The following is a 26343-nucleotide window of genomic DNA, read 5'->3' on the forward strand; positions in this document are numbered from 1 at the left end:
GTATTTTTGGACTGTAAAATACACATTTGTAAAGCAGTCTGGGGACAAGAGCGAGAGCCAGCAGAGGGTGAGAAAAACTGGTTCTGGGAAGAAGCTGAATAAAGGTAGCACTGGCAGTCAGGGAGGGCAGCACAACCCTTGGGAGAAGGGCAGGGAGGTTTAAAGAAGTTAACTTCATGACTTTTTTTATTTAGAGCTTGTTCTCAGCAAAAAGCTAACTCCTACGTCTTTACAGTTTTAAACTGTGGTCCCATCTGCTCTAACTTTGAGAGCTGAGCTTGGAAAATACCAGGAGACCTCAGCAAGATGCTGGAGCTGACACTGGTAGCTGCGTCACCATCTCTTCTCTGCCACGAGAGCCTCCGAGTCCTGAGGGAGCGCTGCGCATCTCGCGAGGCGCTCGGGCTGCTGCGTAAACCAGAGACTATGATAGTCCTCATCCTCCCAACCGAACCCTTCAAAAAATGGTAGGGTAAAATGCCACTATCCTCATCCTGGTTCAACCCAAGTCTGTTACCCCATAGGCTTAGCTGATGTGTAGTACTTTGTGGCCACTCCTGCAATATGGAGCTTATAATAATTTTACATAGTTTAGTGCTACGGCTGGGGAAGGGTTTCTCTTGGCAAATTAAGGTGGAAGATGCAGAGGTTCTGCTTGCTCTGTCAGGATAATGACTGTGTTACGACATGGATGAAACTATGGCTTTAGGCAGGCCAGGTTTGGCCTTGAGGAGCCTGAAGGAAGAAAGCTCTGGTATTTATGAGCAGGTGAACTGCAGAGCAGAAAAAAAGCAGCTGTGCTCCATGTTGATTGTTATCATTCATAAACAAGAGTTTATATTCTACTCTTTTTTTCTTACTAGAAATGGGACTTGTAAGTTTTTATTATGAACTTTGGAAAGTCTGCTTAGTGATGGCTGAGAACAGCTATGACATGCCTTTGTCTCCTCAGGTAATGAAGATTTACTTTAACAGCTGTGACTCCCAGAGGCATTGGTAGAGGAACATTTGGTGAGCCTTACCGCGAACTGCACGACCGCATTTCCATACTATTTAGTAATGTATTAAATGTTGTACCAAAAATTTAAATTCTCATAGTTAACAATAGTACAAGCATTCCTATTTTTAGGCCAATGCCATTATGCTAAAGGAGACTAAAGGACTGTTTGGAATAACATCCACATTGAAAATGATACTATTTTCATGTGTAGAACCTATATTAACTAAAAACTATGGCTCTGATCTTTCTAAGACTCAGTAGGGGCTTAACTCGGGGCGTGTGAGCTGTTGTGTTCTGTTGGTCTGTGTTTCTCTGTAGGAACGGGGCCTGCATCCTGTGGTGTTAGTTTGCTATTCAAATACAGATAACATGCACTCCTTCTTGAGTAGCTTTACATAGTTTTCACAACCTATTTTGACTTCACAAAATGCTGTTGTCCTTCTGCATAAAATAATTTACATGTCTCAGAGGCTGCTGAAGTTGAGACAGTCTAAACACAGTTTAAGGGATGGAAAATAACCCCAGTAAATCTACGCCTAACTGAAGACTTCAGATCAGCCTGGGGCAGTGCCATGACGTGCCTTGACTTCCTTCTTCCCTTCTGCACAGGAAATGTGTTCTTGTATTTGACTGTTTTTCTATAAATAAATGGAACATAATCAGGAAAACACTCGTTAGCTTTGGACTCCAGCTTGTGACTCATGTGGGGAAAGTATCAGAATATTTTGAGGCATATTTTGGCTAGGCTGCTGCAAGATATGGCTGAGGCCTGAAAGAATCAACTGTGTGCCAGACCTGACCTGGATAAACCCTCTTCTGTGCTTGTCTGAGTACTGGAGCTAGAAATACTGCAGGATATTTGTTGTGCTGATTTGTGTCTCAGTGGCCAGATTCCTCCTCCAGCCGCAGCTGCTGCCTAAGCTCCAGGAGCAAATGAAACCATGTTGGGCAACGGTGGTGGGACACAGACTCCTCTCTCCATGCCTTGCGAGCCAGTTAGCTTCTCCACTCTCATACTTTTGGACACAAACCATAGATTATTTTTTTTCCCCTTAAATTATGTATTTTCTACTTTTCTTATAATCTCCCATGAAAGACCAGTAACTGCCACCCAGTAGTGTCTCAGCGGTCTGTGGGATTTGTTTTCTCTATGAGTTGCGAACTCACTGGTCTTTGTGCCATGTCTCCAGATCATCCTTCACCTCGCTCCCAGCACCTGCTGAGCTTGTAAATTGGTTTCTGCCCAACATGGACTGAGAGGAATTGGGAGAAATGGAAATAAAGATCAAAGGAATACAGTAAAGCCTGAGATGGGAAGACCTAAAAACCTCAGAAAATGAGGGACTGTTAGGAACAACACTGAGATCTATTCAGATGGAGTAACATAGTTGTCTAATGTGCTTGATTAAATTTAAGAGACAGATTGACTGACCTTACAGAGCTGAGACTGCCTTGTATAAAGCTTAGGCAAAATAGTACTGGAAGCTTAAATTGGGTGTTTGTGGTTAGAAGCTTGAATGCCGTTAATAGCATCATGTTATTATGTGAAATGCCTTCTGGAGGAAGAGAAACAATTTCAGTTTATTATGGTTTTCTTTCACATATGGCACAAATGGGCCCAGGACCAAACTGGCTCTCAACAGAAAGCCTTCCATCTCCGCCCTCATTCAGCAGGTCATATTTAACTGATTTTAATATCCTTCCTGTACACTCACTGGTGGATCCATTCCAATCAATACTCTACGGTTAAAGTTTTTAATGACACTTCATTTTTTACCCTCCTTGACTCTTATGCTGCTCATGCTACTGTTGAATATTCCTTTGTATTTGGTCTGCTTTTTGTCTCTCTGTGCTAGTGTTTATGCTGAGCTATTATTTCCAAAAGCTAAATTTTGAGCACTCTCACCTCACTCCAAATTTCCTAAGAAAAACCAGAAACACTACTACAATAATTCTCATGAAAACCCAAACAAATAAATTAATTAAACAACATTTGCATGGTTCAGAAAGACAAAGAGATATTCATGCCCACATCAAAGAATGACACAATTGTACTTGCCTCTCCTTTTTATTGGGGTACCTCCTGTTTTCATTCCAAGTTATATTATTGCATGTTTTCCCAGTCTATCCAGATTAGGCAAGAAACATATTTTCAAAGGTACATAATCACTGAAAGATGCAGCTAGGCACCCACCCAAGCAGGTGAAATCCCATAAAATTTTCTTGGATGCTTAAGCACCTTTGAAAATCTGCCCTTAAATGTTTCAGAATGAGGGCTTATCTTTCCTGGAAAACAACAAATGCTTGTGAGTTACATTAAAAACTACAGGACTGGCAAGAATTGGGTTAAAAGATACTAGGATAGAACAACATAAAAATAGAGTGTAACTGGAGAAAAGCAATCTAAAGAAAAGAGATTAATACTTCCAGGAAAATGGAAAATTGCTGAGAAAAGGCACTTCAAGATAACTCTGTTTTCTGGCACTGCTTCCAAAACAACTTAGCTAGATTCCAGTGTTCTCCTATGCAAATTGAGTATCTATGAAGGCATAACATACATCTTCCAGCAATAGAGTTGTCCCTTGTATAACCTCATGACTTAACAGTGGTGACAAACATAGGAAGCTTTACTAACAATAGGACCAATGGATTTTGGAACATGTGTAGTAGTGATTGAATGTAATGAAATTTTGTGTCATGATTAGAAACAAGATTTTCTGACCATTATCAGAGGCCCAATCATGCAGGTCTAAGACAGACTGCTAGATCACAATACTACAAATCATTTTTGTCTCTTTCTACCGAAAAAAATGGGGAAACCTTTCATGCCACTCCTGAAACAAACTAAAGGTCATCCTTTGACTGGTATCCAAACCTTTTTCTCTCTTAATATTACAAATAAATTGCAGTACTGCAAACTCCAGTAATTTGTCAGTAGTTCATTGCTCCATGCAGCAGCAGAAGGAACAAGGCATGACAGCAAGTATTTAACTAATTGAGTCTAAGTTTCTGCAGATTTGGAACCCCCTTTGTGTTCCAAAACAACCACTGGCAACAGTGAAAAGTTCAGCTGCGGATACACATGTGTTCCTGTGAAGCTACAAAGAAACCAAACACTAGTTCATGGACAGAAAGGAAGGTAGTGTCAGCCAGTACTTAGTCACAGCAGAACTACAGCTGACAACGTTCAAGGGGCTTACAGAGCCTCACCCAGAACTGATGTCTCCTTTTTTCCTTCTGAAAAATATTGGGTGTTCTTCATGTTTTCTGCAAAATAAATGACAACCTTTCTTCAGTATCTCTTAGCACTTCCTTCTTTATTTTGGTTATCTTTCTCCTCTCATCATTTATGATAAGTGCAGAATATTGCTTTTTCTTAACAAAGAATTATCCTTTTAACACCACAAAATAATCCCACAGTATAGTTTATGGCTTGTGATCAATCTTTTCTAGCCAGCCACGTGTTGTTGAGGTGTTCTCACTGCTCTGAATATCCCTGGCAATCACAGCAGTCATTCCCTAGTGGTACAAACACTATCAGTTCAGGCACTGGGATAGCTAGATGTGGCTGACTTCCTGGAGGAAGGCATACAGCATTAAATGAATAATTGCAAAAGGTGTATGAAATTAGGATCAAAGCTTTTATTTTCCCTGCACTTTATTTTCATTTTGTTGAGAGCATGGGTAAAGTACCTGACGCTCTGCTTCTCTCACCTACAAGGTTTCAAATGAGGACCACTGAAAGAAGCACAGGAAGAGGTTGACTCATCCTCTTCAGTTATCTTGTGCTCTCTGGTGACTACAGCCAGAGCCAACTTTGGGGAGACTGAGCTGAGGTGACACACACCTACATTAACTTACATGTGTAAAATTTCTCCCTCCAGTCTAAGGAGAAAAAGAATTTAAGATACCTTTCACAGTACACTTAGATACTGCATTCATCTCAGATCTATATATGTAGACTTCACAGTACACTTAGATACTGCATTCATCTCAGATCTATATATGTAGACTATCAGAGGTTTTGGAAAACATTTAAAAAGGCAAAAGAAGGGAAAAACATTCCCAAATGTGATGGTTTTACAAAAGGGCAAGGGTGCCTCTAGCTCTTGCTATGCTACCCTTGTGATGTTTTTCTTTTGAGATTCTCATTTTTACCTGAAACTGAAAATTAAAGTTTTCTAGGTAGCTAGAATCAATTACAGTCTCCATGTGTAACAAGTTTGATTACAACAGAGGTTTTCACTGCTATTTTATCTGAGAAAATAAAAATGCAAACATATGCAGAGAAGATGATTTGACCTTTATCTTCTTCAGTCTAAAGAAATATTAAAATTTAAATCTCCAATTTTTTATGAAAATAAACGTTATTCTCACCACGGAGCAATAATGGTGATGCATGACATAAGTACATCTCCAAGTTAAGCATTTTACTGTGTATAAAGTGTGACAATTTGACTCTTTCACAGATCAGAAACTGTTCTGCAGCTGAATATCACATACAGTTAACATTGTGTTTTGGGGCAAAATGTTGGAATTTTACATTATAGAAATTTAATAATAAAACTTTGTTCAACTATAAATACAAGAATGCAACAGCTAATTGAGTTGAAAAAATTGAAAAAATATTTTAATTACAGACTGTTTAGACTATTTAAATTCTATTTTTTAAGCAGAAACTACTAGATATTCAGCCCATATCTATAGTTTGTAACATGAAATCCTAAATGATATTCAGTTAACCAAGTTGCAGGAATTATTCTTCTTACTATGGCTTTCTCTCCAGAAAATCACTTTCAGATATTTTGGAATTGGACCAGACTAAGCAGGAATGAACTGAATGAAGTCTAAAACCTGATGGCTGCTAAACATTTATGTAACTTTAAAACAAATTACTGCCCATGTTAATTTGTATTCAACAGGTAGGGAAAAGATGCTGGTGTTAAAGAGTGCATGAGAAGAAAAACTGACATAAAAATGGATGCCCGCCAAACACATAAACACAATGTCCAGAAAAGTAAGCAATTGTAAAGAACATCCTCTCTTCTTCAGCAACAGATGTTGCTGAACTGATTTTAAAAAAAAAGATACATTGCTCTGTGGGTCATAGGGTGCAACCGCAACTGAAAAAATGTTTAGTGGCCTTCTAGTTAAAGTACATTGTGACACAGGGCATCAACACTATTGTTGAACCAGGAGACAGCTACAGAAAAGAAGTATGTTTTTTTTAAACTATGAAGAAACCAGACCGAATAATAATCAGACATATATGCATAATTACCTGTGACCTCAGTTACACTAATGATATATTGGAATCAGATTATTAAAGTAACTGAAAACTAATTTTTCAGATGGAAGTGCTTCAAGCAAAGAGTAACGTGGAATGGCAACTGAGACATCTGGACACGCTCAGATATACAAAGGTACAAAATTCAAATAGGACATTAGAAGAGAAAAATGCCTCTTATTCACAGTATAATTGCACATGTAAATTCTCTAGTGAAATCTGTATGGTGCTTTATCACAATGTTAAAAATATGATGGCAGAAGGAAATAAAATTAATTTGAAGAAATATTCCAGTTCTTCTTCTTATCTTTTCTATAACTCTGGTCTTTCCTATTAAGTATGTAGATTTTAATAATCTGAATCTTCCAATGAAACAACTTTAACACAGCCTGAATTATGTGCATCTATATTACTTCATATTTTCACACTAATTTCACGCTAATTCACTTGTTACATTTTTTGTTTTTGTTGCTGAAGGCTGATCATAGTAGAAAGGCAAATTAGATTATGACTTTTTAAGAAGAGAAGAAAAAAGGGAAATAACCTAATGGATCTCCTGGACTAAGCCTAAGCCTAAGCATGTCTGCCTGCACAGTGTGCCAATACTACTAAATCCATAGAAATCAGAAGCATTAAGAAAAAATTTAACACTCTCATAAAAGAAAAAGAGATTAAACTCTTCTCACCAGCTTCTTCCAGGGGCTGTACGGGTGTGCTTTCTTCTCTATAACAGAAGAAAGTTATTCTGTGAGGGAAAGCTTTTCAACAGAACTCTTTAAAAATAGGTTAAAAGAGTAAAGAAGAGAGGGCTAAAGCGTTTCTCTAGCAACCACAGTAATTCTTTGATCTTACTTCTTCGTGCCATTAACATCATGGATTTTATCCGAATAACAATAGCTTATGAGCCACAGGATACATATATAAGGTATGTTTAGATTACCAAGTAAATGCATATTTTTGAAGAGCTTTTACAGCATGTGCGAAATAGGCTGAAGCAGGAAAATAAACAACTGTGCAATGTAACAAGTATTCTTACTGTTTCTTTATTAGTTTAAAGGAGCCTGGAGCTAATAACAATCTGCCTCTTACAGTTCAGAGCAAAGCTATTGATACACAGCTACTTACTTTGCATTGGCTTCTCTCGGGAAGTTATGTACAGCACAGAATTAAATTTTTCACACTTAACACAGCATGTAAGTTAACAAACTTCTTCAAACACAGTGTATAAAGGAAGGAAGGAATCTCTAGAGTCTACAGTATTCATGGGTTAACTTGTTTTCTATGTTTTCCTATACATTTTTTTTCTTTTTTTATACAAGTCTTCTCCAACATTGTCAGATCTGTATTCTTAAAGATGACAAATGGTCACAAAAAGTCTCAACTTAGACATGCCACAAAAATCAAATCGTAACTGAATAATTGTCTGACTAGCATTAAACTTTTGTTCTTAATGAGGTTGATTAAGAATATATGCACAGGAGAACATTATGTTAGTTTTTTTACTTGTTTGTGTCCTATAGAAGTAAAAGGATACCATGCAGAAATTGAAACCTGCCTGGCATTCTTTTCTCTTGATTAAAATTCAGCACATTAAACAGGTTGGATCTATGGCTACATGACATACCAAACCCATGACATCTTCCAATTTCAGATCACCAGTGTCTTGCAAAAGTTCATTTTGTATCAGCACTCTAGTTCAGTGCATTCTGAGTGTTAAAACTTCTGTTCCGAAGAGGCAGTAATGAACTGCTAGAAACGTACATACAACACACAGCTTCAGCTGAAACTTTTGAATTGTGGAATTAAATCAAAATAATGCTTTAGTTTGGCAGCAGCATATCTGACCAAGACTAAAGGGATGCTGAAGTCAATAAAATTCTGTAAAATAATCTTCATGCACAGAATGGCACTTTTGAATGATCTAATGAAACACAGTGAAGTACATGAATTGCAGTGGGTAGAATGATGGACTGAGCAAAGAAAAGATGCATTCACAATGAGAATTGAGGCAGACAAATTATTAGTCAAAAGGCATCTTATGCGGTATAATTTTAATACTTAAAAAAGGTAATAACTTTAAAAGCCCTCTACTTCACATTTTAGATAAGAGCTCTCACTTCTGTAAATATTAATCAGTATCTCTAGAGCAAACCCCTTATTGTACTGAGCTGAAAGAAACACAAGTCAGTTGAACCGCTCTTCTGGGAGATGCTTGAGGGAGTGTAGTCAAATTTCTGCTTCACTGAGCTTGCAAATCTTCAGGTGAGGATGTTACCGCTTCAGACTCTGTATTTTGCTTTGCCATGATCATTGATAACACATATGTGCTGAAAAGAATATAACACTGATTGCAACAGCATAGTTGATTACATTATTAATTATTAATGAATTGTTCAGAAATACTTTTGCTTGACAAATCTAGTGATCTTGTAATTACCCCTTCCTTTCCAGAGACCTGGAATTGAATTCTGATTTCACTTTCTAGCTACAGCAAGTTTTTCCACTTGCAATTCCCAGCTTTGAGGTCCACCCCTGGGAGTACCACAGGAAGCAGAGGCAAGGCTTGCACCTTTTTTCCATCATTATCTCGCTGACAAAAGGGGCAGGCAACATGGCAGTAGAAGTCCAAACCTGTCTGAACTGTAGCTGTGTTTCACTTTTTACTGCTGTCTCTGCACTTTCTGGGAATGGTGGTCCTGTGAAATCCTATGCTTACAGAAGTTGGAAATGTAGGAGAGGTATGACTTCTGCTCTTATGGGGAAGAGATGGGAAGGAACTGCTCACAGCGCTGAGCAGTGACTCCTTTGGGTTATTTGAGGTTTTGCAGGGAGTTCTACACTCACTGAAAGGATCCCAACCATGACAATAAGGCCCCAGGGAGGAGGCAAATTATGGAGTATTTAAGATACCCTGGAAAAAAAAAAAAAGAGTGATTTTTTTAAACTATTATTTTTTAAAGAAACTTACGTTTAGATCTCTGAAGTGCTCGTTGTAGTCTAAGGCATAACCTACCACAAATAAATCTGGAATTTCAAATCCGTAATCTGTATTGAGACAAATAACAAACACCATCAATACAAGATCAGTGGCAATTATATAGACCTTACATTCATGTGTTGGTTCTCCAACAAGCAAACTATATATAGTCAGTTGAGGTTATGTTACTTTTGGCTCTGAGACATCAAGGTCAGCAGTAGCCCTATGCCTAGTTCCCTCCCACAGACTATTTGCGACAGGCATGTGAACAGTCAGTGGAGGGTAGGAGAGTTGCATACAATTATCAGTGGCACAACAGACACACTGTGGAAGGAAGCCAAAATCAGAGCTGAAAAATTCTGCCTACATGTGGAAGCTCCATTGGTATACGTGAGTGATGACAACTGTCTAGTATCACACTAATGATGAAAAAAAAGTACAATTTTAATTCAGAAGAAACTTTCAGAGATTTATATATTTTCTTCTGAGAATAGCAAAAACTATTTTGCGTATTATGCTACCAAAACATGTCAAATGCTTCCTAAATTAAAGCCCCAACCTTATGAAGACTCATGCACATGCTTAACAAAGTAAATGCATGCAGTGTAGCTGAATCATAAAACTCACACACTTCAGACTAAGCACAAGCATGTATCTTTTTGAGTGTGAAGGTCTGTGCAGTATCAGCACTATATAAAACAAGTTAGACTCTTTCCAAATTGTTCACTAAGTAACTAGAGAAAAACACAACCTTATGGACACAAAAATAGGTCAGCATAAAAAATTTTACAGATATTCAAGTAAGGAATTTTTTTCAGTTGTTGAAATTGTGGGCAATAGACACTTTGGAGTCATAAATTCAAGTAAGGGAGCAAATGACACAGCACTATCAGTGATTTACAAGTGATCTCTAATGTTTTCTAAATATTTATCACAGTATGAATAAACAAGGATAAAACCTGTTTCATTTTACAAGTTATTATATAAAAATATTAAGCTAGCCTTCATGAAGTTATTTTATTGTATTTTTAATACGTTTAACATCAGTGAATCCAGTTGAATATATACTTTAATTTACCGGATTAAATTCTAAATGTTAAAAATACCACTATATAAAAAGTTGTACAATAAAATGTTTGTGTCACAGTTCAGATTATTGGGCTAAAACCGCAGGGCCATGCCCAACATTGAGTAACTTTTGCTTCATAAAGTTTCCCTCTCTCCCACACCCCAAATCAAGACCCTTCATGCTGCCTCCTGGTACTCACCTGCCTACTCTCCTTCTACCCTCCTCCCCAGCTCAGCTGACCAGAGCCTTCTTCAGTAGCAAATACTGGTCGATCTCTTCTAGATGGATCTACTCTTTTCAGTATTTAGCCACATACCTGTTATTACATCATTTATTCTAATAAGTCTAAAATGACAATAGCTTGGTATAGCTCCATTTATGTCTTCATCATAGCACAGTACAAGTACCAATAATTCAGAGAAAAGTGGTGCTGGTGTGACACAAACAGAACAGCAGGAGGAAGTTTAAAAAGCCCAATTTACCTTTTGCTCTTGGGGGGGGAGGATTTAATTACAAAATCATTGTTTACCCTTTAAACAATAATACTTTTCAAAGAATAATAAAAAGTGTGATTCTGTTATAAAAATGTAAAACTTGTGAATAACTAGGTCACAATAAAACACCTTTCATGTTCAGATGGAATCCTGCAGCTCCTCCAAAGAGATGCAACGAGGAAGGAAAAGGAAGAAATGGACATTCTCTTCTATATAGTTTGTCAGAGACAGAAGATAAAACACTTACCTTTCATGGATAAAATTAAACCCTTTGATAACTTCCCTATAAAGTTAGTACTCTGCAGAAAACACCAGACTATAAGGAGGCTAGGCTTTCCAAACCACAATTATACAAATCCTTCCATTGCATCCCTTAGTCCCATTGACAACTGATATTTTACAATGCTTCTAGCAGTCTATAGAATGATATGAAAGGCAAGTGGTAGAATAGTGGCAACTTCTTGTACTGTCACGTAAGATTTTCACAACAACACTTACAATCTGGTCTGTACCCATCAGGCCGAGATGTTCTTTTCACCAACAAACTGTAATTAAAAACAAAATAAAACCCATGTAAATCTGGCTATTTACCTGAATAACATGCATAAAACCTATTCCCTTTATCAAAAAGCTTCCAAGCCATGTGAATCACTGTTCTCGTTCCGCTTCTCCTCCTGACAACCTCCTGATGGCAGGGAAGAGATGGGTGTGTTCCCCTTCAAAGTCCATCAGTGCCAGTCTTGAAATGGCTGAAGGGTCATTGCCACTGCAGAGCAATACAAAAGCATTTCCTCTCCTTTCCTCCACCCTCCTCTTAGTGACTCAGGCAGCTCCTCTGCGGAGCTCCCCGCGCGATACTGCAGCACCAAATTAAAGCAGGATCTCAGAATGGGAACCTCCACTGCAAAATAGGTTGGGCTAGACTAATTAATTACTAAGTTTTGTGATCATTTTACTCACCTTGCCACTTTAATCATTTTTGGCTTGTATTTTTCTATATTATTAAGCAGAACCTTCATAGTCCTTCCAGTTCCAACAATATCCTTACAAAACATGAAAAATAGGATAAGTAAAAAACAAAGGAAAGCTGAAAAGAGGAAATCTGGACAATGACTGAGCAGTTCCACCTTCTTATTTTGCGGCAATGATGTGTTTTTCCCAGCGTATTGTAAGCCACATCCAAAAAAGGTTATAAATGAGCTCACACTCTTTGAAGCAAGCACTTTCTACTCATAACATAATCAGTTAAAGGACCGTCCACTTCCTCTCGAACATAGCTATGTTTCTAGTACTTGGGACGTAACACGGGACTGCAGATGACTTTACTGGGCACAGGGAGGATGCAGGGGTCAGACTTTTCATATTATGCTGAAGACTACAGCATGTCAACATCTCTCCATGTCATGGCTAAATCTGCCCTACTTGTTGTTTTATTAGTCCAGTACAAATGAGTATTCTCCAGAGCTGCTGTGCCCAACCTCATCTGAATGAGATCAGTAGATACGCAGGTACAAAACTGACCATGACATGGAGAGCAGCTGTTGATCCTGAACTCTGTGGGTGTGAATTTTTCATTAGCAACACCTTGTCTCTGCTCCCCAGCTATCTAATAGCATTAACAAAATTTGCTGCAAACTTTTTTCATTTCTGTTACAGCAGTTAGCATTAGCAAATACGGAGCTTCTAGCAGCTATTCAGGTAACCAGCCATCTCTGTGGCTGATGACTTTTCTTCTGTCCTTTGCTAAGAAAGGACATTCCAACATTTATGCATTGCCTTCATTACACTGTCCAGCTTACGTCCCACACAAGCAGACTGGGCCTGAAATGCCAGTCAGATCCTGGTGTGCTCTCTAACCATCCTGGTTGCTTTTCCAACATTTTTAAAGAGAATCACCTTCACTAATTAGGAGAGAATTTGCAGCACCAGTGAGGTGGCACATTCTTTTCCCCTACAGCTGAACACTGTTGATTTACATCAGCAACATATCTGTGATGGGCCCTCTTCAGGGGACACTGCAGGATGCAACGCTAAAGAGCAGGAGTCACAGGGACTTGAGAGAATGACTGACATTCTCAACCCATGTGTGAACCACCTTGACATAAAGCATGTGCAGGGCTATGCTACTATTTCAAAGTCACGCAACTGAGAAGTGCAGGGCATCACTGCAGCTGATTCATTGTCCTCCAGGGAACAGAACAACTTGCATAACAGGCGTTGATGAAACCATAGAAAGAACAAATCAAATGATGCAGAAACAAAGACTCTTGGGTATCGCAAGGCAGATTACCAATTAGAGTGGCAGCAATGTAGTTTGGTCCATCTAGCAACTGCAGAAAGATTGAGAGGTCATTAAGCAAATCAACCCCTCTCCCTCTTCACCACCTCCCAGCTAAAGAAGTTTAAACACAGATGGGTTTTAGAAACAGAACACACAATCACAACTTGACTATGTGACTTTATCTAAGTACAATATGACATAAGCACCCAACTTACCTCCACAATTAGAACATTCTGAAAGAAACAAACAAAAAGGAATACAATTACACAATATTCACAAACTAAAAGAAACAAATGTTTGAACACGTGAAATGAAGATAGATAGGTCCATGTGCATATGTACAACACAGTAGGACACAAGGAGCGTCCTGCTTCATTTTTGTGCTCTGAAAAAGAGCCAGCCATAAGAGCAAGCCCTGCAGTCAGGAGCCACGACTTTATTTAGCTCTGTCTAGATTATCCTCTTCGTGCAAGAACAGATGTAGCTTCAGAAAATAAAATTAGATGAAAGAAATCCAAATGGGATGAGCTTCACTTCATTCCAGTGTGTCTAGCCATGTACTACAGTGTACTCTCTGGTTCGCTAAAATACTATTTCCAATGTTAATATGAGACTACAGCAATAATATTCTTACTCTGAAATAAATGCTTTTCCTCCCACCCGCCAGAAACCTCACAGTAAAGGATTACGGGCCAAGTTGTACCATCCATTCTCATACTGTGAAGCACCCTCTTTCTCTTCAAATACTGCTGCTAAAATCAGTACTATTACTTGAAGAGAAGGGGAGTGGTCCAGTCAAGGGCAGTGATGTCAAGCCTTATGACAGCAGGATCACACAGGCTGATCTTTTTGCTGAAATGATTCATCACTGTTCCAGGAATCACAGTATCTAAGGAGACTTCTGTTCTTCTCTTAAAACCAATAATACGAAGTAATGTCCTTATTAGAAGATATAAAAATCTATTTATTAGTGGGCATTATCATATGCATGTTCAAAAGGATGGACTCTTACAATCTTGCATTAAGATCTACTTTCTGAGGTGAAACTTGCAATAGCAAGAGGAAAGTTATTTCACAAATACCTATATACTTATATATCTATCCCTGTGTACATCTTATATGCATGTGCACACTTTATGTCCTGCAAAACCTTGAGACAGATGGTCTCATATCCATGCAGTATTCACCAGACTAGCGTACATTCCACTTCCCTTCTGTCAGGCTTGCTGGCTTTGCTACATACATAATGTGGGGACTGCCTAACTTCCTTTTCCATCACAGAATCCCAAGGCTGGGATTTCTGAGGAAGACTCAAACACCATGGAGAAGGAGTGTGTGAAGGGAGTGTGCTCATAAACCACACACCTTTGACAGTTTCATTAACTCGTATGTAAATCTTCTTTTAATCTTCAAAACAGAAATTATTAATATAGATTATCCACATTTATATTCATACTGCAGTTCCTCGTAACAATCACAGTGCTTGGTAGGGAGACATAGCATGCTTCGTGCATCAACCGCTGCAGAAACATGTTACCACACACTGTATTATACCTGGATGCTTCTGAAATGGCAAAACACTTGGTAAAGGTGTGGAGGCAACTCCCGGTAGTAGTTCAGCAGATGTCAGCAATGGAGATATCACTCAAGAAAGCCACTAATTTAGACTGAGCTCTGGTGGAATGTGTATTAATCTTGGAGGGTGTCTCCTTTTTGGTGTTTTCATAACAGGTTTCACTGGTGGTTATCCTGCTTGGCACTCCTGACTTTCAACCTCTCAGCTGTTGACACAAACAACTCTGGATCTGAAAGACCTAGTCCTGTGGAGGTAAAAAGTCAAAGGCCTCTTAAAAACAAAAGTCCAAAGATGCTCTGCCTCTAGAAATTTCTTCCTTCCTTCAAGAAAGAAAGTATATCAGTCCTCTAGATAAGATGAAGAGACCAAAACCATGTTCAGGAGAACCTTATGACAGGTATGCAGGGACACATTTTCTTGAAGGAAGCCATTTCGATCCAAAAAGGGTTTGGCTCTCATCTGGCTTCCTGGATGGAGTCATAACTCGGAAAAACATTTCCAAAGACTAGCCCAGGACACCTGGGTCTGATGCCATAAGCAAATAACTTGATTCAGTTAGTGGACACCTTAAGGTTATGTGCAGGAGTAATGGTTTAACCATCCCCCAGGGAACTTGCACAGCTGGTGATATATGTAAATATTTATGTGTATATATATACATATACACACATATATATATGATATAAAGAGAAGAGTTGACAAGGAAAGAACCTCACCCCACCTAAAGACGGAAATGAACTCCTTTAGTACCAGCAAACAGTCCAGGATGTCCACTATGACCTGACATCAGCCTGACACCCTGACCCATTCTGCCAGTTTTGTGCATCTCTTGCTGCTCTTCATACTGTTGACAAGAACTTTCCTCCCAAAGCAAAAGCACAGATCTTGTAGCGACAAGACCTATCCAGCACCTATGGCATGACATGGGACATACCAAAACCGACATGACTGCAAAGTCCTGCATTAGCAGACTGTGTCAGGGCTGGATGCTCCCTGAGTGAAGGGTAGGCATGAGCTGAGTACAATAACACAGCTGGCAGTGCAGGGGCCTCACCAGCCAGGGCCCAGCCCCACAGTGCCCCAGCGAGGGAAGCAGGCAGACTTGAGTCTTATTCAAACAAGAGTGCGTATCAGCAGGTGAGTTCACGGTGAGGAGGCAGATCTGAGGTCAAGCTGGGATGTCAATCCACAGGCTGGGATTGGGTCCAGTGAGAGTAACCATGATCAAACACAGCCCACTGATGTCCAGGCAGGTCCATAGTGATGAGACAGGTCCAAGGTTAAACTGGGAAGTCAGTGTGTGAGTTAGGGTCTGGATCAACACCTGTAGTAATGTACAGGCATGGCTGTAGCTGAGCTGAAGATTGGTATCCATACCAATGGATACCTGAGCAGGGCTCAGGCATGGACTAAAAGCCCAGGGTTGAGCTGAACTGAGGCTCCTGTGCCCACAGGTGTGGGTAGGGGCCCCAAGTGACACAGGTCATGGCCATTAAGGCCTATTACTGCACGCAGGGCCATGACTGATTGAGAGAAAAGCATAGTCCTGGGACATTTCATTGATAGACAAATACATTTCTTTGCTACGACAGCTGCTTCAGCTATCCTATCATGAGCAGCAATAGGAATTCTCTTGCTTACTCACAAGTGGAAATCATAAAATTAGACAGAATGAGGGGACAGCAGCCTCCCTGGCCATGTCATTGGGATTAAACCAATAGGGAGGAGCAGACTTTACTAACTTGTGAGAAAAAAATCCTAGACATTATAGACGTTAATAGAAAATGGGGCTGAGGAGACCATGAAAAGTCATCAAGACTATTCCGTTGGCCCGAAGAAACAACTTAAAACTATCCCTCACAGATACCTGATTTACCTGTTCTTGAACATGGTGAGGACTTCAGAACTTCCCCAGGCAATGTGTCTCAGTGCCTCATTATCTAAGAGCAAAAAACTAAGTTAGAAAACTTCTGCTGCTATTTGACCTGAACTTGTTTTGCAGTGGACATAGAAAAAGCTTTATTTTCTTCTCTTTTTAAGTTCTTCTATATTTGAAGATGGATGTGTTTCCTCAGTTTCCTCTTCTTCAGATTAAACAACCCCTATTTATTAAAAATTTTCTCACAAGTTATATTTTCTAGGTTTCTGATCATTCTTTTGTTCTCCTCTAGAACCTGTCCGGTTGGTCAGAATCCTTCTCCAGTTGTGGTGCCCCAAACCAGAGGGAAGCCTTTTCCAGTGTCGAGAAGAATAAAAGAACCACTTTGTATGCTTTACAAATAATCCTCCTTTCTATATATTCCAGTACAACAGTTACATCTTTTATAAAGGCATGCTGTTGTCTCATGTGCAACTTGTGATCCACCTATTGTCTCCAGTTCAGAAATTTTGCTTAGTCAGTCCTTCCTCACTTGCGTTTATGCAAAAGATTACTTCTATATAAACACAGAAGTTAGTATTCATCTTTATTGTCATTACATGTCATTATTTGAACCAAATTCTTAAAATAATTTCTTAAGATCATAATACTATCTTGTAGTATTTTTCCAGGTAGTATCACTAGCATTAAATGCTAATTCCATCTTTTAAATCATGAATTAAATATTGTATAGTCCCTGGAGAACATGCTTGAATGCATCAAGCCTGACAGTGAAGCATAATTAACTGTTTCTTGAGAACAGCTTTCCAACCAGTTATACAACTGTCTAATAGAAATTTAATCTTGTCTACATTTCCTTATCACAAATGACTCATATGAAGGAAAGAAGATTTAGATGGATCCAGACATGCCTGAAGGGTTTGTCTGGCCACAAGAGTGATAGTCACCTGCACATGACTTCAGCTGAAGCGTAAGATCTCATATTTATTGACTAACTTGAGAAGGAAGGATATTGGTGGACTCCGAAACTGTCTGACCAGCATTCCGTTATTCTTGCCTCTTCTCCTCAGAGTCAAGGCGTCCAACAGTTGCAAATGATATGCATTGGAATATTTGGTCCTTTGAAAGTCCCTTTAATGTGACAGTTGTCTAGGTCAGGAAACACAGATTTTGTTTTGTATTATGCATATTCTCATTACTTCCAGAACATTGATGAGGATTTTCTGTGCTATGGAGAAATCCTGTATGTAAGGACTTTGTAGTGGAAAAGCCACTACAAAATATTTAAATATAAACACATTTTGTATATATAAATAAGCAGAGATCCTGATCTTTGAGAGTGATACATTAATCCCTGTTTTGATTAGGCAGGGTTACTGTGACTAAAGTCACCATACTTTATTTAACTGAAGGCATTCAAAATGATTTGCCATCCTCTGGTACCAGAAACCATCTCCTACAAAATGACATGATGTGCTGAGAAACTGACTGTATTGCTGCCTATCCCCCACCTTTCTCTTGTTGAAGCAGGTTACTGATAGAAGGGTTCCAGAAAAGGGACGGCATAGCAGAGTAGTAGAGGAACAAACTGCCAAGAAATCTTTTGATATACAGTATCCAAGACTAGATAGTGGTGATGTGTAACTAAAACTGGTTGAAATAGATTAGCTTATCCTTGAGCAGATGGATAGGAGATAAAAGAAGAAAGCAATGGATACAACAAATTAGTACATTATCAGTAATGTCACCATCATCCTAAATGCACAGCTGGCCGCATCCAGCATGTCTTGCGAAAGGTCACAGTTATGTGAAGGACCATATTCAGCTTCACCACAAAATCCACCTGTGAGCTGGTGGGCAGGAGACTGGTGAAACTCATCAGTTTGTGGTGCTACGGCAGTAACTGATAGCTAGAAAATGATAGGAAGCTAAAGGATGCTGAAAAACAGATCTTTTTTCAAGTATGTGTGTTTGAAGCTCCTGTACCACATAGATCAAGACTGTTTTGTCCTTTCAGATATATCTGAGGTAATTGCAGAGGAGGAAACCACATGAAAAGAAAAGTAATCCGGTCTTCTGGCATGCATTTAATATTTCTGTCTATTTTTGGAGCTTGGAGAACAGGAAATAGGAATATTTACTGACATGTTGACTAGACTGAGGATAGCTTAACTTCTGAGTAGACCCATCTTTACCAATACAATCTGTGAAGTGCATCCAGAAATCTGATAAAGGTGCTAATATATCTTACAGTAAGACATAGAAAACAGTCGGTTTTTTAAAATATGTCCTGGAAAGATTTCTTATATAGTTCAAACAAAGAAGGGGCGGTGGCTCAACTCTCAGAGTTTGAAACTCTCTTCTACTGAGTCGTTGCAAGAGAATCAGGAGCTTTCATTGCTGATGGATCAGAGGGATGGTTGGGAGCTGATAGATATGGATGACTCTGATTCATCCTGTGCTTACAGCTGTTTCTACCAGGTAGCTAGCAGGAAGTAGGCTGGTGCAATATAGAATCATAGAATGTCTCAAGTTGGAAGGGGCCTATAAGGATCATTAAGTCCAATTCCCTGCTCCTCGCAGGACGACCTAAAACTAAACCATACGACTAAGAGCATCATCCCGATGCTCCTTGAACTCTGACAGGCTTGGTGCCATGACCACTTCCCTGGGGAGCCTGTTCCAGTGACCAACCACCCTCTCAGTGAAGAACCTTTTCCTAATGTCCAATCTGAACTTTCCCTGATGCAGCTTCATTCCATTTCCTTGTGTCCTATCACTGGTCACCAGAGAGAGGAGATCAGTGCCTCCCCCACCGCTGTCCCACTTGAGGAAGTTGTAGACTGTGATGAGGTCACCCCTCAGCCTTCTCTTCTCCATACTGAACAAACCAAGTGACCTCAACCGCTCCTCGTAAGTCTTGCCCTCGAGACCTTTCACCATCTTGGTCGCCCTCCTCTGGACACACTCTAACAGTTTGATGTCCTTCTTGCATTGAGGTGCCCAAAACTGCACTCAGTACATGCCAGTGCAGGGTAGAGTGGGACAATCAGCTCTCTTGACCGGCTAGCTATGCTGTGCTTGATGCACCCCAGGAGTCGGTTGGCCCTTTTGGCTGCCAGGGCACACTGTTGACTCATATTCAACTTGCCATCAACCCAAACCCCCAAATGTCTTTCCGTGGGGCTTTTCTCCAGCCTCTCATCCCCCAATTTGTACGTATAACCAGGACTACCCCATCCCAGGTGGAGAATCCAGCACTTGCTCCTGTTAAATTTCATACAGTTGGTGATTGCCCATCTCTCTAGCCTATCCAGATCTCTCTGTAAGGCCTCTCTACCCTCAAGGGAGTCCACAGCTCCTCCTGGTTTAGTGTCATTGGCAAACTTACTTATGTACATTCAATTCCTGTGTCCAGATCATTTACAAAAATGTTAAAGAGCACTGGCCCTAAAATTGTACTCTGTGTTTTTAAATGCAAAGGGGTGCTGTGCAGTTTAAAATTCTCCAGTTTTGAGTGATCAGGGTGCACGCAACTTGTGACTCTGCACATGGACATTTGCACTGAGCAGAAATATTATTTGTGGTGTGAACTGGATCTACTCAAAAATAAAATTTGTGTTTTCATATCCTCTTTTAGACAGTAGTAGAAATGGTTCATAGCAGCATGTCTTGGGACATCTGCAAAAAGCAGGAGGTTTTTGAGAATATTGGTACTATGTAAAATGAAGAAGAAATGCTTTCTAATCCCTGCATTCCATGTGAATTTGTCTCTCATGTTAAAGAGACACATTTTGACTTTCAATGTATCTGTGAATTTTAAAATTTTTAATAATGGACTGGAAACCTGCAAAAATTGAAAATCTGTAGTTTACTGCTTTTCAAAGCCTCATGAGCTTATATACAGCAAGAAAGTAAGTTGTTGTTATTATACACATAAGAAAAATCCTGACTTGTTACAAGCTGAAAAATACTCCGGCACTGAGTCAATACGTTTCTATTGTTTACCTTCCCACAGGTCAGTAATAAATCAAACAATGTCAGCCAACAAGACCAAGCAGAGTAATGACATCATGTATGCCTCCTGCCTGACAGTAGTAAGTGCTATGGAAACTATTTTTCACCTTACTGGAAAAGAATAATAATTTTTTTCTAGATTTTGATTTCATGTTCCATTTAGAAGACTGATTTCAAAGGAAAAATCACTATGTTTTGAAATTAGCACTGAATAAAAGTTTGAGGGAAAGTGTCTTTGAATTCACATAAAATGTAAAATTTTAACAAGGTACAATGCTAAGTTGCAGATTTAGAAAGGGGGAGTATTTCCTGGAAAGCAGAAACTCTACTTAAGTAATCAAATAAACAACCATACTTAATGCAATACTACAGCTAAGAGGACAAATACAGCCCTTGCTTTTATAGCAAGAAAATCAGATATACAAAGAGGGTATTTTCTCCTTAAATGTTTACTCATAAAATCAGTAGAATAACTTGCACACATTTTTTTTCAAAAAGCTGTTAAAAAAGAAAACAAAACAGAAAGAACTTAAGACTGAGAAAAGAAGAATGATTTGAGACCTAGAAAAAAACACCTTACAGTGAAGTAAGGTTTGTAGCATGAAGTAATAGCTTTTATTTAATTAACAGCCCAGTTCCCAGTGGGAGAACATTTTTCACAAAAGAACTTTGACCTTTCAGCCCAAAACCTCAAAGAGACCACAAAATACCTTCAACAGCTGAGCCTGGGAACAAAAATTCAGAACTGCTGTGTGCACTAGAAATCATGGACTCAATAAAATACTGGCTTTACAGCACATTATAATCTTCTACTGCAGCTGACCTCCAACTCATTTATCAGTGTTCCACAGCTGATAATTTGCTCTCTTATTTTAGCTCAGAGGAATTCTTAACATTTTTATCTCCCCTTTGGTCATAGGGCAGGTGATCATGTAGGGCAATCACTTTTTTCTCCCAAATTGTCTGATTACCACATTAGGTTAAAATTAAGAGTTTCTTTCAATGTGTACTTAGCTTGAAGTTTGATGATTCTTTTCAGACCAACAGAAGGATCTGCATGCTTGAAATTTTGTTTCTTCCTATTGTATCAATTGCCTAGTATTCATTTCCTGTTACTAATCCTACCTTCAAACCTTGTCTCATTTATAGCCTACAGTATGCCAGTACTTTACAGCAGGCTCCCAAGGTATTAGTTTATCTAAAAGAAGCTCAAGTAATGACTCGATGGTAGGCAAATATGCAACCATATGGCAATATAAATTTGATAATGACAAGCTGCTCAATCTAGTAGGCAAAGGTATTAAAAAACGCAACAGCAAAAGGCAAAAAGCTATCCAAATTCAGAAGAGAAAATTAGGTTCACCATTTTAGCAGTGATGACAGTTGACTGTTGGTAAAACATGACTGAAGTACGGAGGCTTCTCCATTAAGTCTTTAAATCAAAATAGTTGGTAGCTCAAAAGAGAAACGGCAGGCACAGTGAAGAAATTATCATTTGGAACCCTTCAATCTAATTACCCAGAAGTTCAGACAAGAATGTAATGGTGCTTTTGGACCTTAAAATATAGGAATCTCTAAACAAAGCTCTGTTTCTGATCAGGCCAAATAACTATACTAAAAAAAACCCAACCCAACAAACCCCAAAAACCTTAATGTGGCAAGAGTTGCAGAAATTTTTAAGGAAGCAATTAAAAAAGGCAGATTTACCTAAGTCTTTTAAAGCTCATTGAAGGTAAGGAGGTAGCAAGCTTAAAAGAAAGAACTTTTTCACATGTTACATCCTTGCTATAGGATCTTGTGGGACTAGAGGCATAACTGGATTTAGAAAGAGATGACACAGACATGGATAACAGTTCTAGCACTGGATGTATTCAGAATGATAGTCCAGATGTAACTTGGATTGTGGAAGTCTCTGTTCTTGCTGTTTTTCATATAACCTTTCCCTAATAAAATTCCAGTTATCTGCTGCTGAAGACATGATACAAGCCTAGATTGACCCTTCATCCTATTTAGTATGGTCATAATGGTGGTCTTAAAGTGGAGAAAATACATGGAAATTGGGAATGATGGAAATACTTTTATCTTCAAGTCCCCACTGGTGTCCTGAGTTCCTTCCTCTCCCCTTGGACAGAACTATTCTTAAACTATTTGGGGACACATCTAACATATTATTAGCTATACCGGCTTGTAAAGTATGCATGAATACACAATTGCTGGAAAACGTGAGTTCTCTTATACATCCAGTTCCACATCCAGATGAAGGCATATTTGTAAAAAATAAAAGACTAAAAAAAAGATACAGTCCCTTTTTACCTATCTCTATTTCTTTTTTTGAGGGGGAGGTGGAAGGCTACAAAATAGTGTATTTTCATTCCCTTTAGTTCAATTTCCATTCAGAAGTCTGCATTTTCAGTTAGATTATTTCTAAAGACACCTTCTTACCATGAAGATACTCTGTACCTTCAGAAATACATAAATTGATAATGTGACTCTTCAAACTGAATTGTTAATGGATTTTCAGCTTACTAATCACACCTGCAGCACTTGCTTTCTTAGCATTGCATTTGGGGAACTTCAAGTACCACTGGTTAAACAGAACATTTTATGACAACTTAAGTTGGGCTTGAAGAAGCAGTGCCATAGGGCTGATGAATCATCAGCAAACAAAGGTTAAACAACAATGCATAGAGTTTCAGTTGAAGAGGTCCAAACAAAGCTACAAGGACTGCTGTTAGAAGTGAAATTATTTTACGGTATGCACAGGAATGAAATCCACATACACTAATGTTTCATCAAGATGTTAGAAAATAATATGAAAGACTTTTGAGAAATTAGACATCTAAGTAGGAGCTTTCTACAGGATTCTAGAAAAGGTCATGAATGTCTGATTTTAATCTTTTCTGCTGGGCTCATCCACATCTTATGGCATTCCTGAAAGGACAGATAATATCTCAAAAATGTTATATTTTAGTCACTCAGTTCGGTCAGTGTCAGCTGCTGATGGGAGCAACTTGGTTAGTGCGTTAATAGTCTATGTATACAGACTCCAGCTACTTAAAGTCTGTAAAACTAGTTCAGCATCTCCAAGAGTTAACAGAGTGAGGGACATAATGGAGGGCATGATGATATGCTCTCACTGATGTTTTGTTCTTGGAGAGCATTGTGTTGAATGCTGTACACGCACATGTTCTGCTTGCACCCATCTTTACAGCATGCTTCTGTTGTGCATAAGAAGTAGAGCAAATTACCATAATCAAACTAAAGGTAATGCAGGAATGGATCACTCTCTCCATTTTCTTACTTGAAGGAAAAAAATATAATTTTCTGATCATCTGGAATTGGAAGAGGATTTTCTGGACACAGGCAAAATCAACAGAATTATTTGAGGTAGACAGCAGGTGAGCAGAGCCCATGTGAAAAATGGGATAGGAAGGCTGGGAGGTTTTCTTTGTACTTTCCTTCCTCCAGAACAACAACAAAAAAGAAAATAATGATGAACAGTAGAACAGATTACCTAAGAAGGAAGTGCAAAGAAAGGTGACTGACTTTGGGGAAGAAAAAAATAATGTCTTTTGCTGTGGAAAAAGCAGTTACGGATGGCAACTGTCAGAAGAGTAAACAGTATAAAATCAATCTAATTAAGAAAAAATGCTGAACAACAAAAGTGACTAAAGATGGCAGTTAAGTAGAGGTATTGAAGATGTGGGGAATGCTTCAAGACACACAAAATCAACCTTTGAAAAGATGAAAAAGGCAAGGCTGCACATCTGATAGGAACACAGTAAGATGTAGAGGTGAGTGGGGGACAGGACTATTGCAGAAGTGTATAGTGGATTTTGTATACCTTTACTGTCATATAAATAGTCTTTCATGTACATAATGTTCTAAAGAGAATGCCATTATTTTTTTTCTGCAAATTTATGGGCATTATTCCAGAAAGGAATGCATATAGGGAGAGAAAGCACATTAGTCAAGGCAGTGAATACTGAAGGAGAAAAAAATAGTAAGTACAGACCCAACAGAATTCTGAGAAACAAACTTGGAATGGTGAAGGAGAGGATAATATGTATTTTAAATCTAGAGAATAAAACTTTGTGTTACACAGCTGCCACATGTATGGTTTATTAAATACTGAAATGCTGACATATTTAGGAGAATGCTAGAGCAACAGCCCTCAGAACTGTTGTTAGAACCTATGACATGCAGAGAAAATGGCTCAGTAAAATAAGAGAAAAAATGAGAGACATTCCCATAAGACAAGTGGGGCAAGAAAATGGTAGACAGTGGATAAATTGATTTAGGTGAGACATATAAAGGAAGTTTGGACATTTAATAGCACAAATCCTGCCAGAAGGAAGTGGAGTGCTGCATGGTGGATATCTTCCTCTGAGTGAAACCTCTTTTTGATATGAGCTGCTCAGTCATTTTATGAGAGCATCAGAGTAGTGATGGAGCGCTCAAACTAACACAATGAAGTGCAGAGAGAATATAAGACATTCACTTTCTTTTATTCTTGATTGCTATTTATTACCTTCTACCCTTCTCCAAAAATGCAAAAACCACTGGCTGTCAACAAGATGTACTTAACATGAACAAGGGAAACAGTCTTTCATAAAGAACATAAGCATTGATCCATATTACAGACAGATGGAATATAAGAAATTCACTTACTCCATAATTGTATCATACTAACTACATAACTACTTTGTTTTAATTAGAAGTTCTTATTAACCTAACAAATAAGAAGGATTAATTTTGTTCACATTCTATGTTATGTAGAAATAGTGATAATGATAAAAATATATAGGTCTAATTTTGACATCAAATACATCATACAACTGTAATAAGTATTTAATTGGAAAATTATACAAACTCTAAGTTTATGATTTTGTCTAACTTGTCTCATTTGCAAGGAGACACATCAAAGTGGTATAGGAGCTTTTCTGAAAGGTTACAGGACATATTACATATGGAATGATATACAGAAAGATTGCTATGAGTAGAGACTTTGGACTACGTAACCAGCTCCAAAGCTCTTGGGACAAAATTTAAACACGTACAAGTATAAGAGGTAAATGGCAGTGATAACTCACAACTCTGGTACAGATAAATCTACTGAAGTTTCTAGATGTTTTAAAATTTACTTTGTATAAATGCCACAAATACTTTAAAATATGTTACAAATTTTTACAATATTATACGGTATGATTACACTATTAATACTAAACAAGGCTATATTATTTGTTCTTTCTCCTCATCTACATAAATTTTCATAGCCATCTTGCTTTGAAACAGTGCCTCTAGTTTTCTGGACAGTTATTAATTATCTCCCCATTTTCAAAATTTATTCCTCTTTACAAACGTTAATGATATTTTTTACCCAAATGAGCATTTCAGCTTTAAAGTAATTGAAAACTAAGCAGCTACTTAACTATGAAATCAGCTACTGAGAAATTTTATGTTCACCACTTACATCATTAAGGGAGAGAGTTTGAAATTATTCTTTTTCTGCATAGAAATGAATAGTTACAAAGCATTAGAGTCTTTATATCAGGACTCATTCTTCAAGTACCTTTATTAATGATTCATGCCATGGAACTCTTCATTCTTGCCTCTGTGACTTTCTTCACAAAAGAATTTCAAATTGTGGATGATTTTCTTCAGGTAACAGTTTAAGTCTGTATGCCAACTCTCCTCTCTCTAAGAATATTTCTCTTTTTCATGGTTTGGGTCATTATACATTCTTCCCAGGCTTATAATATT

At 38.4% G+C, this 26343-nt stretch overlaps 1 protein-coding gene and 1 long non-coding RNA gene across 4 annotated transcripts in view; one reads left to right on the forward strand and one right to left on the reverse strand.

The window, feature by feature from the left end:
* Positions 1 to 110: 110 nt before the first annotated feature.
* On the forward strand, positions 111 to 6698 carry LOC115339111. The gene is made up of 4 exons (XR_003922644.2): positions 111 to 467; positions 953 to 1011; positions 4722 to 4795; positions 6352 to 6698. It is a non-coding gene; the product is annotated as an uncharacterized LOC115339111 (long non-coding RNA).
* Positions 6699 to 7314: 616 nt separating this feature from the next.
* The window catches only part of PRTFDC1 (phosphoribosyl transferase domain containing 1), a 50666-nt gene continuing 31637 nt past the window's right edge, over positions 7315 to 26343 (reverse strand). For all 3 annotated transcript variants that reach the window (XM_030008540.1, XM_030008538.1, XM_030008539.2), the window contains 5 exons: positions 13324 to 13341; positions 11788 to 11870; positions 11326 to 11372; positions 9256 to 9332; positions 7315 to 8614 (listed from right to left, as the gene is read on the reverse strand). In XM_030008540.1, coding sequence (XP_029864400.1) covers positions 8567 to 8614; positions 9256 to 9332; positions 11326 to 11372; positions 11788 to 11870; positions 13324 to 13341 — 273 coding nt within the window. In that variant the 3' untranslated portion in view covers positions 7315 to 8566. The remainder of the gene's footprint in view (positions 8615 to 9255; positions 9333 to 11325; positions 11373 to 11787; positions 11871 to 13323; positions 13342 to 26343) is intronic.

The sequence above is a fragment of the Aquila chrysaetos genome, chromosome 3 (genome assembly GCF_900496995.4).
Source record: "Aquila chrysaetos chrysaetos chromosome 3, bAquChr1.4, whole genome shotgun sequence".
Taxonomy (NCBI): Eukaryota; Metazoa; Chordata; class Aves; order Accipitriformes; family Accipitridae; genus Aquila; species Aquila chrysaetos.